A 17,221-nucleotide genomic window follows, 5' to 3' on the forward strand; every position below is an offset into this window, starting at 1 on the left:
TCGTTTTCAGGATACATTATGTATTTATCGCTAATCACAATGCCTCACATATGGTAGGCACTCAATAAATTATAGATGTTCTTGTAAGTAGTAAGACTATTTAATTATGTTATTAATAAATGCTATGTGGGTCTGCCAAGCTGGGAAAAGTTTGAGGGCAGAAATGGTGTTAGAGTCTTGGGCTATGAAATCCTGGGTGAAGGTTGTGGGGTGACTCTCCAAGTGGGGAGACAGGTATCTGTACAAGTGGCTGGGGACTTAATGCATTCTTTCTCCCTTCCCTGCCATGCAGGATGTGGACAAGTGGTCCTTTGATGTCTTTTCCCTCAATGAGGCCAGCGGGGATCATGCACTGAAATTCATTTTTTATGAATTACTCACCCGTTATGATCTGATCAGCCGTTTCAAGGTCAGTGCCTACTTTTAAAAAATGCATGCATTTGTCCATCTCTCTTTCTCTCTCTCTTTTATTTTTTTTTAAAGAGAGATTTTATTTGTTTACTTTAGAGAGAGTGAGTGAGAAAGCAGAAGTTTGTTGGGCAAGGGGAGGCAGAACCGGACTCCCCACTGAGTAGGGAGACCAATACAGGGCGTGATCCAAGGACTCAAGGATCATGACCTGAGCCAAAGGCGAGTGTCCAGATGCCCCACATTTGTCCATCCTTCCATAACTTTTGGGTTAAGACCAAGGGAGTCCTTTTAATATAGACTGAAGACTGCTGTGGGACTTGGGAAGCATCATCCAGACTGCCGCTGCCCTGAAATCTGGTGGTGGGAATGTGTCCTTAAGCCCCTGCCGGGTGGGGCTCACAGCAGGCGAGAGGATGGATCTGCACAGTTTGGTTCCAGTCTTCCTAGAAGTACAGCCTGAAGTGTGGGCTAGCGGGACTCCACGGATCTCATTTCAGCCTGATGTCGTGTACTGTCCATCACCGCTGGTGTGGAGACAGTAATGGAGACAGACTGAGCATCTGCTGTCTCTGCAAACTTTTTTTCCCACCCCTTGGCTCAAGCGTAGACAAATGCTCTCACTCATCATCCATGACAGGTCACTGGGTATTTCCCAGCCATTCATGCTTCAAATTAATTCTTCAACTTTAAGTAAAGAACATAATTCGTTTCCCGCGTTCAGTCCCCTCTGCTTTGTAATACCACTGACTCTAGGGGTCTGGCCAGGTTCTCCAGGGCATCTTTGCATTTGTGTGGTGACATCTCTCCTATCGTGCTCTTCAGACTTCTCTCATCATGGGGGTAAGCCTTTAGAAAATGCAGGGGTTTGGTTTTTTTTTTTTTAACATAACGTATTGATTTCTCTTGACGGCATGGTTCTTTATCATTTTCCTAAGGACCGTGTACTCGGGAGCATGTTTCCTCCATAGCCATAAATGCTGTATTTATGGTTCTTAATTTCTTTGTGTCAAAAATGGGCCTGAGAATCTGGTGGGTGCTCAGGACCCTTCCCACAGAACAAAGCTTGTGCACATATGCACACCTTTACCTGTCATTTTCTTGGCTCATGGATCTCTCATGAACAGCCCCGGAAACCTAGGCTTATTCGATATTCATTTTTAAAACTGATGATGAATTAATCTCTGACATAGGAGAGGCAATATTTAAATTTTTAAGAATCCACAAATGGTAAATATGGAAGGATCTGCTCAAGGAAGAACATGTTATAGACTCTGCTGAAGCATTACAGTAAAGCATTTTCCTGATTTTTTTTTTTTTCTTCCTAACATGCTTATTGGTCTCCTGGAACCCATGCTCTCTCTTTTTCCCCCAGGGTTGTATTTGGTAACTAACCCTAAGCCAAAGAATTAACCTAAAAAGGAAATACGATGAATGTTTTCAGGGTCCCCTTCTTTTGTACAGGCATTTTGCAGTTGTTCCTTATTTTCTGCCACATAGAAAATGAAGGTATCTATATTATAGGTATTTGAGACAGAAAAGGAATTAGGCTAGTTGGAAATATTATTCCAAAAATTGCAATGCAACAATTATAAATTGCCAAGCAATAGACATAAGAACACAGTCTGTTTCTGTTCTTGTACAGAACAGGCTATCACATGTTTTGTTTTTTAACGAGTGTCCAGTGCATACAATCACTGCTTCTAAAGGGCCCAGTTTTCAGGAGGCAGCAGCTTGTGTTTGTTTTGCAGCCATTTTACAACTTTAGATTTTTATGTACTTTATGTTTTTCCACAAAATACATGAGCTGTGCTACCCGGTATGTATCCGTTTATTTCTCAAGAAATAAAAGACTCTAACCTTTGCTCGAAAAAGAGATGAACACATACCCTTCTGCCCTAAATATTTTTGAGGTGATTCTGGGGTTCTGGACTGAGAACAACAGCAACAACAAAACATTCACAGGTCAGACTGTTCTTAACCTAGGGACTTCCTATGAGATTTTCAAATCATTGCTAATTTCTTCAGTAGTTTTTACTAATTTTGCAAAGTTCCAGTCTCTTCATGCGCGATGTTATGCTTCCAGAAAGATGTCGCTCAAGTGACTTCGACTTCTGCTTCCTCACTTAAAGCTACAAAACCACTGACTACTTAACCTTACTGCTTTCTTTCAGATCCCCATTTCTGCCCTTGTTTCATTTGTAGAGGCTCTGGAAGTAGGATACAGTAAGCATAAAAATCCATACCACAATTTAATGCACGCCGCCGATGTTACACAGACTGTGCATTACCTCCTTTATAAGACAGGAGTGGCGGTAAGTACTGATAGGAATTCAAAGATGACACAAAAGATGTGATGATGATTCTTTTGTTTTTGTTTTTATTTTTAAAGATTTTATTTATTTATTTGACAGAGATCACAAGTAGACAGAGAGGTAGGCGGTGGAGGGTGGGGAAGCAGGCTCCCCACTGAGTGGAGAGTCTGAAGCAGGGCTCAATCCCAGGACCCCGAGATCATGACCTGAGCTGAAGGCAGAGGCTTAACCCACTGAGCTACCCAGGCACCCCATGATGATTCTTCTTATTGGAGGCTGTTCCTATTCTGATGTGGTTGGGCCCACAAGAAGTGTACTGGGGCGTGGACTTCCTGCTCCCCAAGAGTTGTCTAACCAATCACCGAAGGTCTTGGAGTTCCTTGTAGCCTCTGATATTTTTTTTATCCAGGACTTAATTAAATAAATATGTGGTAATGACTTGCATCTTTATTAGGCTATGACCAAATTAAATATAATTAAATATAGTTCTAGAAATATAGTTCTAGAAATTTCTAGAACTAAATATGTATTTCCAGATATGGAGAGTGGTACCATTGACCTCTTGCTACGGTCAGTCACAGTGCTCGCTATCCATGCATACTGAAATCATATCAAGTGTGCCTGGTGACCACATTGCACAAAGTTAGCTTTTGGTTAAAACCATTTGATCTTCTTCACAAGGATTACAGTTTTTTCTTATCCTATTTTTTGTGTGTTCAATATGTTTGACCTTAGGGGCAATCTTTACTTCTAATCATCTGAAAATTTTCTTACTTGTTTTGACCCAATATTTCAGCTCTTTAGATGTCTTTGAATCTCTGTTCTGTAATCCATTGTATGAACTGGCCTGTTTAACGTGGTTATCTGTCCCTTTGCCCTCTTTGCCTTCATGAAAGCTATTAATTTTACAAGATATAGCTATTAGTGACAAACAGCTAGTTCTCTATTTTAGGTCTCTATGAGTTTTTCCTTTGAAATCTTCAGAGTCGACATCAAGGTTTGGTTATGGTTATTAATTAGCCCATAAACTCAACACATTTGTTATTTTTTCCTCTAGGGCATGTTGAAAGGCTTGGTCTAATATCTCACTGAATTAAAAATGGAACACAGTGGGAGGAGTGTGGGCTTTGGAGCTAGATATAGTGGGATATAAATCCTTGAGTAGTTACTTATTAGATTTAGTGACCTATGATAAATTGCTTAAATCTCTGAGGCAGGATTTCCTCATTTTTAAAATGGTGAAAAATATTCTATCTTGTAGAAAAACTGTGACGGTTAGAAATAAGCTATCAGAAATAGGAAGTGCTCTGTCTGTCTCGTGAAGGAAGCTCAACAGTTAGAAATTGTTTTTAGTGAAACTTTGCTGAATTTTCCCCAAACCTCTCAACAATTTTCATTTCTTCCTTATTATAAAGCTGGCATCTTGAAAATATTATTTTAAATTTTTAAGAAATATTTTATTTGTTTATTTGACAGAGAGAGACACAGTGAGAGAGGGAACACAAGCAGAGGGAGTGGGAGAGGGAGAAGCAGGCTTCCTGTGGAGCAGGAAACCCGATGTAGGGCTCCATCCCAGGATCTTGGGACCATGACCTGAGACACTTAACAACTGAGCCACCCAGGCATCCTGAAATATTATTTTAAAAAGCTATAATTTTTTTTAAAAGCTATAATTTTTTAAATTATAGAAACACTATCAAGGGGACCTATTTAATGTGATAAAAAATTTCTGTCAGAAGCATAGAGCAGACTTAGTTAATGGTGGTTCCTGGAAAACATGGAGCAAAACAGGGATGGCTACACTAATGTTGTCATTGAGCATTTTTCTGGAGGTCTCAGAAAAGGCAATCTAATATCAAAAAAGTTGAAGTAACCTATGAAAATAGTTTGACCATCTCTTTTAAAAAATCAAGAAAATCAACTACATATTATTAGATCAAATAAAAGGCTTCAAATAGATGTCGATAAAATAATTGTCCTAGGGGACCTGGGGGGCTCAGTTGGTTGAGCATCTGCCTTCAGCTCAGGTCATGACCTCAGGGTCCTGGGATCCACTCTCCCTTCAGTCTCCTTGCTCAGCGGGGAGTCTGCTTCTCCGTCTGCCCCTCCCCCCACTATCTCTCTCTCTCTCTCAAATAAATAAATAAATAAAATCTTAAAAAAAAAGCTATCTTAGACATTGGAAATTAATAAGTATAATAAAGGAACATACCTTCCAGAGAGTATTTTTTTTTTAAACTGATAAATTACTAATGAAGAACTTAAAAACTGGTAAAAAGGAAACTATAAAACTAAATTAAAGAGCAGTAAAACAATATTAAAATAAGAAAGGAAATACATTATGTTTTTAATGCAAACCTTCAGTATTATATAGATGTCAGTTTTCTTCAAACTAATCTGTAATTTCAAAACATAAAGACGAATGAAACATGATAAGCTGAGTCTGAAATTTATGTAAAATAGATATTTCACAACTTTAGAAAAAAACAGTTTGAAAAAGACAATGTTTGCTGTGATGATGTAGTTCTTATTCTACTAGATGTTAAAATATCTACTGAAGCTATCGTAATAAAGATAGGGTGGTATTTGTGCAAAAATCACTAAAGATATGAGTGAACTAGACACAAATATTTATTGAGCACAGTTTTGATTTAGACATATTGAGTTTCAGGTCCTTATTAGACATCACTGTAGAAGTGTCAAGCGGGAAGAGAACCAATGGAATCTAGAGCTCTAGGAAGAGGTCAGGGATGGACATGTAAATTAGGCAATGTTAGCCCTATCAATATTATAGAAAGATGGAATTAATTGAGATCATCTAAAGAGCGAGTGTGAATAGGAAGTAGTAGGGGCTCTGAAGTGAGTCCTGGGGCAACCTAAAGTTTAAAATGAAGGTCAGAAATTAGAGCCAACAATAGTAACTAAAACGGAGTGGTCAGTGATGTTAGAATAAAAGCCAACAGAGTGTGGGGTCATGGAAGCCAAGGCGATTAAGTGCTTCAAAAGAGAATAGTGAATTCTGTGGGACATGACAAAGTGTCAAGTAGGATGAGGTTAAGTGATTACTGTCTTTGGTCACATGGAAGTCATTAGTGCCCTTGACAGGAGTGGTCTCAGGGCTTTGGTAAGGGTGGACCACTGACCAGAGTATAATGAAGAAAGAATTCAAGTGAGAAGGTAAGGACAAGTCTATAGACTTCCCCTGCCTACAGGGAAAAATGACTCAGTTCAAAAAATGTTTTGGGAACTATGGTTCATTGGGAAAGAAAAGAATGTTTTTGTTCTACTTTAAACCAATCACCAAATATTGGGAAAATGAATTAAAGATTTGAATACAAAAAAATTTGATCATATTAGAAGAAGATATGAAAGTATTTTTATTTCTTTTAAACAGGAAAATCTTTGTTATATAAGCCTCAAAACACAAGTTAAATAAAAATATTGATCAAACTGAATGTATTAAAATTAAAACCTATAGGATAAAAAGAATCACCATAATGATGTAAGTACTTGAAGAAAATATAGGATTAAGATCCAGATTATATAAAGGAATCAACAAGAAAATGATAGAAATTCAGTAGAAAAATAGGAGGAAACCCATTCACAGAGTTAAGATTGCCCTGTTATAGTCTCTGTCATAGGCAGAATTTTATCTTTCCCCTCCCCTGCCCCCAGTTTATATTGTTGGAAGCCCTCGTCTGCAATGCCTCAGAATGTGACTGCATTTGGAGGGAGGGTCTTTAAAGAGGTCCTCTAGGTCACATGGGTGGTCCTGATCCAGTATGACTGTCCTTATACAAGGAAGAGATTAAGATTACAGACATGCTGGCGCACTGAGGAAAGACCATGTAAGGACACAGCACGAAGATGACCATCTGCAACCTGGTAGAGGGCTGTCACCCAAAATGACCCTGCCAATACTTTGATTGTGGACTTCTAGCCTCCAGACTATGAGAAAATAAAGTTCTGTGGTTTAAACTGCCTAGTGGGTGGTATTTTGTTATGGCAGCCAAACGGAGGAGTGGAGTTATGATTTGATCCGAGGACTGACTTCTCTCTCTCTCTCTCTCTCTTTTTTTTTTAATTTTATTTATAACACCATGCATTTAAATATCTAGCCATACTTCTAGAATGCCTGTGGTCAAAAAAAAAGGCGCCCCGATATTCTTACACCTCAGTATCCTCATGTGATCCTTGCAGGTATCCTGGTGAGGATGAGCATAGACGGGCAAATGCACTTTGGCCTCATCTATTCAACATATATTTAGTTAGTACCTGCTGTGTACAGCGTACTATGGAGATAAAAAGTGAATCATACACAGCTTTTCTAGCCCTCAGGAAAAACCCCCAAGTATTTATGCTAATGCAAGTTATCATTAACGTGAATGTTACAGCAGCCAAGGATCGTGACGTTCAACGTGCTGTTCTTAAACGAGCGCATTTGCCATTGAATTTTCATTATCAATTCAGGCCATATTCAGAATCATTCTTAAATATAGAAACTACTTCCCACCCACTCTCTCTTAGAAATGCAGTTCAAAACAAACTGCTTTCATTGCAAGCTTACAGAAACAGTGGGGAGCATTCTGATGAATGGAGAACATATTGTTACTCTAACCTTTCATTACAAACCAGGAGGGGGAAATGCTTTAAATCATTTCAGTTTTATAAACTGTAAGACACATAGGGAATCAAAACATCCCATTGATAAAGTGATGTCTGGGCTTCAACATCAACAGTATTACTCATTGTAATCTGTTTATATTACTCATTATTGCTTTACTTAGACGCCAAGAAGATGTTTGAATCCTTTCAGAATTATTTCGCCCACTTTTAAGAGAAAAATCCTTGACCAGAATTAGACTGAAAAGTTGTTGATTGAATAAATATGAATCAGACTTTGAGCTTTAGTCAAATTTTGATTTAGGTCAAAGGATTCCAAACTCCAAAGTCATCCCTTGTCCCCTTCCATTGCTTTTGTTAGGCAAGTGCCATTAATTTTCCTTTTGCTTATTATTATTATTTTTTTTAGAGGGGAGAGGCTGTGTATCTTGTTCTTTTGATCATATCTGTCATCATCATATTCACACGGGAAACACTAAATGGCTAAGGAGTGTTTAATAATTTTACCAATGTTTGTGGTCAGTAGAATTTTGGCCCCCATGACCTTTGCCCTCTGTTGTAACACTAATGTTGCATTAGATGGGAAAATACAAATACAGTGAAGTTTACTAATCCAAGAACTGGTAAAATCTAGGGAGATGATTCCCCAAGTGGGCCCAGTATAATCTTGTGGGTCCTTGAAAGTCCAGAGGTAGGACACAGGAGCTGTGAGGACTCAACCAGCTGTTGCCAGCTTGAAGATGGAGGGAGCCAAGTGGATGGAAAGTCTGAGAAGGAAATGAAATTTGCCAATCCCCTGAATGTACCTGGAAACAGATTTTTCCACAGAGCTTCCAGAAAAGAACACAGGCCTGCCAACACCTTGATTTCAGCCATGTGAGGTCCTCACTGGAAAAATCCAGCCACACTGTGCTGCCTTCTGACCTCCAGAACTTTGTGTCAATAAATAGGAGATGGTCTTTGAGCCTTAAGTTTGTGGCAATTTAAGGTAGCAATAGGAAACTAATACAGGGGTGGAAACATTACTAAGGAAACTGTCATTCACTTACAAAACCCAGAACTTGTGAATAATGTCCCTTCAAGCAGTTTTGCCCGTGTTTCTTTCCTTCACTGTCCACTACCGCCCCTTGCCCCCATGCCTATGCACACAGGGCTTACTTCCTGAAGTCCATCACTGCCGGTTGTCCCTGTCATTGAATTTGTTGTGACACTCATTTTATGTGGATAGGAAATACTGATTGAATCTGTGGCTTGTACCTTGTCACGCTTTGATAAATCTGCAATAAAATTCATGCCATACTTAATTTCTTACTTCTTATGGGTTGTCACAAAATCTTCTGGATTCACAGTAATTAGCTGGGAAAACACAAGAAAATCTGGACAATATTAAAATATGAAGCCTTGCAGGGCGCCTGTGTGGTTCAGTCAGTTAAGTGTCTGCCTTCAGCTGAAGTCATGATCTCTGGGTCCTGAGCTTCCTGCCCAGTGGGGAACCTGCTTCTCCCTCTCCCTTTGTCCCTGTCCTCCTCCAGTCCCCGCGCATGCTCTCTCTCTCTCTCAAATAAATGAAGCCTAGTTTCCCTCAAAGCAACTTCTCTTTTAATGATGCTATTTAATGCCACCCATCATTTTTTTGTTTTGTGTAGTTTTGTATTTTGGTCACTCAGGCTAGGAATGTTAGGGTCGTCTTTAATTCATTCTTCTCCTTGACTGCAACTTCTTCCTCCCTCCCGTATTCAGTTAATTGCTGAGCCATATGAATTCTAGCTTCATACTGTCCATACGTCCTCTAAGGACTTTCCCGTGCAAAAGTACTGCTCTGGTTTCTCTCCCTCCGTGGCATGCTGATTGTGCTGCCCTTTTGCATCATTGCCTGTTGGATCCGATTTGTGTTCCTCACTCTGGCTTTTAATGCCTGACACCACAGGGCTCTAATCAGCTCTAACTGCCACTTCACTAAAGGGACTCCTATCCTTACCCATGATGAATCCCCTTTTGACACTGGGACTAGCTCATGTGTTCATTCTTCTGGAAATGTCCACGGCCATTTCTTTTTCGGTCCATTCTTTAGGGCCCATCTGTGAAGATCTTCTTTATCTTTTCTTTTCTTTTTCTTCTTTACTTTCTCTTTTTCTCTCCTTCCTCCCTCCCTTCTCCTCCCCACTTTCCTTCCTTCCTTCCTTGCCAGGTACCATCTGTCCTTTCTTCTTATCCTCAAACAGCAGAACCAATTTCTAAGCATCCACAGGGTTTGTTGAAAAGCAAGGGTGTTAAAATGACTTTTATAGGCTACGGTTTTATTTTTTGCTATTGCTTATTTAAAGCATTTGTTGATTTTGGTTTATTGGAAGTGGGCTATACCTAAGATAGGATCTTATTAGTATATTTGGGTAAAGGGGAGTAGTTACACTGATATTTATAATGTGAGAACCGTAATTACGTAGTTATTTAGACACTTGCTGTCTGGGTTGATGCTCTGTGATTCAGATTTGTTTAGATGGTATATTGGCTCTCAGTCATAATCTTTTTATTGATTGATTTATTGATTTCACAGTAGAAAAAAAAATTTGCCTTTTTATTTATTTATTTATTTACCCGTGAGTTTAAATCCTTGAAGGGTATAGCCTAGCATGGGTTCTATGTCCAAAGGCCGTAGGAGGAATTTTGCTTTGGAATTTGGCACGAGTCATGTCACTGCTTCCATGAGCATGAGTTACCTTTCCTCCGATGACTTGGGCCACCAGGAGTCACCTTTTCCTTTGTATACATGAGCACTCACTCGCCTAGACAGAATTGGGTTTCATCTCGGGTATAAGCACTTCCAGAGACCCTACTCAGAGCCAACAAAAACAGCCTCAGGCTACAGTGTTCCAGACATATTTGTCATTTAGAAGTTCTGTTCCAAGCAGGGCTCCACAGGTTCCAAGATAACCTCGTAATCTTATTTTAAAATGTTAAGTTAACTTTGCATAAGTTTGGAGAAAGAGCTATGCTGGTGGTGAGGGCGTAGGTAAAAGAAGTTGAGGCTGATGGGTGGGGACAGGGTACTGGGGAAGGATTGAAAGAAATGGCCAAAATGAAATATATATATATATATGTGTGTGTGTGTGTGTGTGTATGTGTTAGTTGTGTGTGTGTGTGTGTGTGTGTGTATACCAAGAACATATGTAATATAAGCTGCCCGACAATGCTGCCTCTGGTGGTCCAGGGAACACAATTTGAGAACCTTGGACTATAGTCAGTTTCGGTGGCATGGTTGGGGGTGGGTGTCTCTTCAAACATCAGGGTACATAAAGCAGAAGGCCAGGTTTATCTTTCCTTCTGTCTACGTCCAACCACTTTGTAGTAGATATACATTAGGTTTTCTGTTACTCTTAATTCTCGGTATTGTGTTGAAAATTTTAAGTTATTTTTTTCCTATGTCTACCAGATATCTTTACTTGGAATTTAGGAAAGAATACATGAGGGTTTTTAAAGTCTTCATGTTCCTTGTTTTTTGCTTCCTTGGGAAAACAAAACAAAACAAACAACTACTAGTTAGCTTTCTCAACCTTGCTGGGCATGCTACTTCCAGATACCATATTCCTCAGTCGCCACAGAGGGGAAAAAAAGAAATTCCGTCTGTCAGAAAACGTGTGTTTGGCAGTAGCTTGCCAGCTGCAGGGTGGAAAGGCAGTGACGCGGGTGTGTTGTCAGCAAGCTGAAGACTGTGTCGGAGAAAGAGACAGATTATCTGATTGCCCTGCAATCTCCCTTTCAGAACTGGCTGACAGAGCTGGAGATCTTTGCTATCATCTTCTCAGCAGCCATCCACGACTATGAGCACACCGGAACCACCAACAATTTCCACATTCAGACACGGTGAGGATGTTGGATGTTTGAGAGGAGGCAGGAGGGGGCAGGGATAGAGTTTGAGAAGTTGGAAAGGTATCAGTCACCCTTGTTTTGCATGGTTACTCTGTTCTGCTTTTCTGAAAAAGAGAACTTTTCCACAAGAGATCAACCTGGTCAGCTTCAGTCAAGATTTAGAGTTTGAGAAGGCATCTGCTCCAGTGCTCCTACGTTATCCCCTTGAAATACGGATATCCTCTTCTTCTCTACCAGAATGCTTGCTCTTTGTTTCCTTATGTATGCATTGTGCACACTCTACATGTCTCTACTATATGACAGAACAGTTGGCACAAAGGTGCAGAGGCCAGGTAGACCGAATTAGTAAGGATGGGCTGAGATCAAGATGTTTCTGTCCACACGTACAATACCTGAGCCTTTTTGCCCTGTGACCTCTGGGAATCTGGGGACACTCTTCTCATCCTTCCCGATTTCATCCCTGCTGTCTTTAGTACTTGCATTGCTCCCTGGCAGAGGTCTTGGGGAGCTGGGTTGTCTCATGTAGACCACCTTCACCATAGATCTGTGTATCCACTATGATGAACTGCAGAGGTAAACCCACAGCTCTGTGGGGGGAATTAAATATGGGTTCAAGTGTCCAACTCTGAACCTCTTGACTATAACAGACATCACTAATCAATCTTTTTTTCTTGACCAAGCTTCGTATTTATCCTTAGTATTCCTCTCCGCACAGAATTCCAGACAAGCAGTACCATTCACTTGTCTTTTCCATTTAGGATGAATCCTTATCTGTCCTGTGCTAGCCTAAGAACTTGCCTTCCCTTAAGACAGTTCTAGGAAGCTGGAGAGACTCTGATAGTAGGGCTAATTGGGCCTTGACATAGTAATCAAAAGAAGCTAGAATTTGGGGGAAGGTGGCATGGCTAAGAGGAAGAATGGAGCAGGGAGAGATGAGAATTTGAATAAATACTTGAGGTTTCACTTGAAAAAAGCAGGTGCCGATGCCAGATAGGTTTGTGTTCATTAAATAAATCTACATGTATTTAATGAACCCAACACTTCATTATGGGGAACACAAAAGAAGACAGTACTGTCTGATCTCTGTTCAGAAGGGGAATTTCAATAGAATAGCAGCAGACAAAAGCGGCTTACAGCTAGCTTCATTGTCTGACTCCCGCTTCCTCACACAGAAGAGCCCAGCAGCTGGGAAGCAGCCTTTTGTGGTTCTGTGGCAAGGGCTTTAAATACAGGGAATGCCACAGAGCAGCTCTGTTTCGTGGATGTCTACAAGTGGAATCTTTGCTCTGAGGACAGAGGCTGTGGTGAGCAGCACCTGCTGAAGGAAGAGAGGTTTGTGTGGAGCAACTGTGCCTGGGTCTTTGCTGGAGCCCAATACCAAAACCCATCTCCACTCAGAGGAAATGGCTTAATTACAGCAGCTGGAAAAGAGCTTAATGTCACAAAATGCACATCAGTTGGAGCCTGTCTTCACAGATACATGATCAGATCCTTCGCCACAGGGATTGCACATTTTGTGTTATCTCCATAGGAGTGAGGAAATTCCAGTGGATTCAGTTACGCTTGCTTTGGAATAAAATTTAAGCATTGGTTTTCTTTAACAGAACTTTATTCAAAGCGTCTCAGCCCGTGTGAGCCCCATACAGAGAAATAAATCCGTAAGCAGGTTCTTTGTCCTTTGATGGTATGTTAAGCCTAACACTTTAAAGCTATGCTAGATATATCCCAAAGGTTGGCCAATGGCTGAACGGTCAGAAGGCCTTGATCTCAACCCTGCCATGTATGCACTGTGGGGCTCTCTGAAGTCATTTTACATCACTGAGACTCAGCTTCCTTGATGAGAAACAAATAAGCTATAATCATCTAAGTTTTAACTGAATTGAAGGTATTGAAAGAGTGTACAGCTCTGTGTTTGGTGCAGTGGTCTGTGAGGAAGTGACTAGCAACTATCCTATAATCCTATATTCTTTACTCTCAATCTTAAACTTATGTCTTCCATATGGCAAAATGTTAAGGTCAAGGTACTACCAGAGGAACTTGGCAAACTGTACCTACCAAGTGGCACGTGTTCAGAGAATTATAACGATAATAAATAAATTCTTTCATTGAATAAAATTTTTAAAAACTAAAGGCATTCCAGAAAATAGAAGGAAGTTTGAGTTGACCAATGTTTTATGAAATCCCCTATGCTAGTGGTAGAAATCATTGAAGTCTGGTTATGGAACAGCTTTCAGAGAGTTATCAGTGGGATATCACATATTCCTTTTTTTTTTTTTTTAAGATTTTATTTATTTATTTGACAGATAGAGATCATAGGTAGACAGAGAGGCAGGCAGAGAGAGAGGAGAAAGCACGCTCCCTGCTGAGCAGAGAGCCTGATGTGGGGCTCGATCCCAGGTCCTGGGATCACAACCTGAGCCAAAGGCAGAGGCTTTAACCCACTGAGCCACTCAGGCACCCCGAGATATCACATATTTCATGTTAACATATTGACATTAAAGTACCCTGCCTATATCTATTGATAATTTGTACTGCTGGTTTTAGCTTATTGGTTGGCATGAGTGACATAGGGGCAAAGATAATTGTCAAACATAGGAAAAAAGATGGTGTATTCTAGCTTGAGAGAGTCACCTGAAAAATCTCAACCATTTAACATCCTGAATTATTTTTGCTTGGCTTTCTGTTCAGGTCTGACCCTGCTATTCTGTACAACGATAGGTCTGTATTAGAAAATCACCATTTAAGTGCGGCTTATCGTCTTCTGCAAGAAGATGAGGAAATGAATATTTTGATCAACCTCTCAAAGGATGACTGGAGGTAAGGATGAGACAGGAGAGAGATTTGAAGGCCAGGAAAGGAACCATGAGGAAAGACAAAGTATGCTGCTTTTGGAGAAATACTACCACTTGAACTGTTTATGTCACCCTTTCTCTCTCCTCCTTTCTCCTTACCCGTCTCCCTCACTCCCCCCTCTTCACCCCTCCTCTCCCTTTTCTTTCTCTCTCCCCTTTCTCCCTCCTCCCTGCCTTCTCTCTCTCTCTCTTTCTTTTTTTCTTAACACAATTATTTAAATATATCACAGGCACTTTGGAAATACTTGCTTCTTGTTACGTTAGGAAACATGTATTGCTTTTGTCTTAGCTTCTTAAATCTGAGTTTTTTTCTTTTAACCTTTGTTTTTCGCCTTCTATTTGACTTGAACTGCTCTTAAAAGTCTTTCCAGACTTGCTAAGGAAATTATTTTGGCACTCAGAACAAATCATGGGTACCCAATTCTGTTGCCTACATGACATTGTGTGTCTTTGAATGAATTTAGGCACACGTGAGCTTGAATACGGACACAATTACTAGTTGTATAACATTTAGGAAGCTATTTAACCCCTTCACACTGTTGTAAAATTTAATTTCTAGAAAACAGATAACAAAATATACCTCATGATTTGGTTAATGTTATAATAAACTATATAATCCATTGAAAATGCTTAGCACACATTGTGATGTATATAGCAGGCCTGCAAGTTTTTTGTAGCTACAAATACAGGTCAAGGTATTTCAAAGATTAGAGCCTTACAATGTTCTGAATCTACTGCAGTGCAAATAGTACTTATATTTTAATTAAGTGATCAACTATTCATTGACTATCTTTGTGCTAGCCATTATGTAAAGATTCAGAGAAATAAGCCATACTGTGTGATATGTATGTTCCACATGTCATATTCCTAATAAATGATTTCCTTAATTCTTAACCTTCACTTATTCCTCATTAAAAAAAAAAAAAGTCCACCTAAAAGGCTCAAGTTGATTAGAATTGTCACCACTAATTAACTGCTTTTGCTTAGCAGTGGCAAAAAACAAATTTTTACTTTCCATTTTTTTGCTTCCATGTTTTTCTCTCCATGGGGTATCTCTGAAAGGGAGTTTCGGACCTTGGTCATTGAGATGGTGATGGCTACGGACATGTCCTGTCACTTCCAACAGATCAAAGCAATGAAGACTGCTTTGCAACAGCCAGAAGCGTGAGTGGACCTGTGACATCATGAGTTTTTATAGGTGTTTGAACTGGTACTCGTCCATGTTGCCCTGCCTTCCTCAGAGAGCTTCCCTGAATGGTCTCATGAAGTGAGGCTGGTGGAGGAGAGAACCTGACAGTTGTACTTGTCACACGCAGATTTTCATCAGGGTTGAAATAAATCATAGGGCCAGTAACAATTTGCCCCCAGTTAAGAATTTAAAAGAATTCTTTGTGGGAAACTAAGCTATCAAAGATTTACTTGGTACAGGGGCAACAAAAGTCTGTGAGTGACTCGTAGATCCTTGATGTCTTTTTGAACGATGCAGTCATTCCAGAAATTGTTTTTAGTTGGTTTATGAGGTGTCCAGCTCAGTAAGCATGGAGACCAAGCTGATGAATGTCCCAGCTGTAGGATGAAATGATGCTTCCCCCCCCAGCTCAGCCAATGTGGGATTTGAGATGGGAGAATGGAAGAGATTAAGAAATTAATGATTTTTAAAAACTCTTATTGAGGCTCTGAAAATTTGGTTATCATATGTCTGGGTCGTTTGCATTTTTAGAATTGAAAAGCCGAAAGCATTATCTCTGATGTTGCACACGGCAGACATTAGCCATCCCGCAAAAGCATGGGAGCTCCATCATCGCTGGACAATGTCACTCCTGGAGGAATTCTTCAGACAGGTATGTTGTTGTACTACTCCTCAAGGCCATCAGCCCTATCTAGATAGTTTCTGAGTATTCTATTTCAGCAATGCTATAATAAGACAACTGGCATTATAATCATTTTCTTTGGGGAGGAAGGGTTGATAACTTTTTTTTTTTTTTTTTTTTAATTTCCTGGCCTCTTGATCATGTGATATTTGACTCTTACCTAAATTTTGGTTCTCAGAACATTATGGTGTTTCTGTCCTAAGCATTTCTGTTTGGAAAAAAATTTTCTCTTTGTCAGTTTCTTGTCAACATTTCGCCTGGGTACTTTCCCTTTTACTCATTGGGCTAATGGGCTGACAAAATGACGGCTGCTTTTGCATCATTGTGTGGGATTAAGAGGTTAAACTTTAACTTATAATGATCTATTATAATAGATTATGTTGTTTCTTTGGAGCAGATAAGCCATGTTGTCAAATTCCATGTTATCAAAAAAGTGAGGTGTAGCAATTTTTTTTGAAGATTTGTATTTATTTATTTGAGAGAGAGAGAGAGAGAGATCAGAAGTAGGCAGTAAGAGAGGGAAGCAGGCTCCCCACCGAGCAGAGAGCCCGATGTGGGACTCGATCCCAGGACCCTGGGATCATGACCTGAGCTGAAGGCAAAGGCTTAACCCACTGAGCCACCCAGGCATTCCAAGGTGTAGCAATTTGTGGTCAAAAAACCTCTAGAAGCTACTGTCAATTATGTTTAAACATACTACCTCCTAAAACTCAGGGTTGTGTTTTCTAAAAGGGTAGCCAGAGTTTTTTGTGAGTAGGCAATGCTTTAAAAAAAAAATTTTAAAAAGGTACACAGAAGTAGAGAAATCAGGAAGTTAATACGTAGTATCAAAACTGGTATCTTCTCAAGAAGAGCTGCCATTAAAACATGTTCTTCAAGACATTTGGTCCCGAGATTGAAGGCAAGATGACTTGCAGACTGGGGGGTCTCCATGATAGAAATTCACATCAGTACAGTTAATTCAGTTACTTCTGATACTTCTTGAAGGGTGGTGCACGTCATGGACTAGGAGACCTCTGAGACCAAACAAAACACTACTCATGCCACTGATCTCAACCTTGTCCCCTAACCTGACAAGAGATGGGCTCTTTCAGTGGTTACTCAATTTCTGGAAGCAAATTTCTCCTGTGATTACTCTTATTCTATGATCCTGGTTTGAATGGAAAAATTGTAAAAGGCATCTATACGTGTGTGTTTTTTCTTCTGAAACTGTACACAATATCTAGTGATGAGTGGGACCAGAATCAATAGCGTTTTCAACAAAGTCCAGAAGACCCTTATTGGG

At 39.9% G+C, this 17,221-nt stretch overlaps 1 protein-coding gene across 15 annotated transcripts in view; it reads left to right on the top strand.

Annotated features, from left to right (window-relative positions):
• Positions 1-17,221, top strand: part of PDE1C (phosphodiesterase 1C) — a 493,351-nt gene that overhangs the window by 397,505 nt on the left and 78,625 nt on the right. For all 15 annotated transcript variants that reach the window (XM_082691797.1, XM_082691804.1, XM_082691809.1 and 12 more), the window contains 6 exons: positions 293-409; positions 2,583-2,723; positions 11,107-11,207; positions 13,902-14,030; positions 15,128-15,229; positions 15,786-15,906. In XM_082691797.1, the coding sequence (XP_082547923.1) occupies positions 293-409; positions 2,583-2,723; positions 11,107-11,207; positions 13,902-14,030; positions 15,128-15,229; positions 15,786-15,906 (711 nt within the window). The remainder of the gene's footprint in view (positions 1-292; positions 410-2,582; positions 2,724-11,106; positions 11,208-13,901; positions 14,031-15,127; positions 15,230-15,785; positions 15,907-17,221) is intronic.

The sequence above is a fragment of the Mustela nivalis genome (genome assembly GCF_964662115.1).
Source record: "Mustela nivalis genome assembly, chromosome: 12".
In the NCBI taxonomy this organism is placed as follows: Eukaryota; Metazoa; Chordata; class Mammalia; order Carnivora; family Mustelidae; genus Mustela; species Mustela nivalis.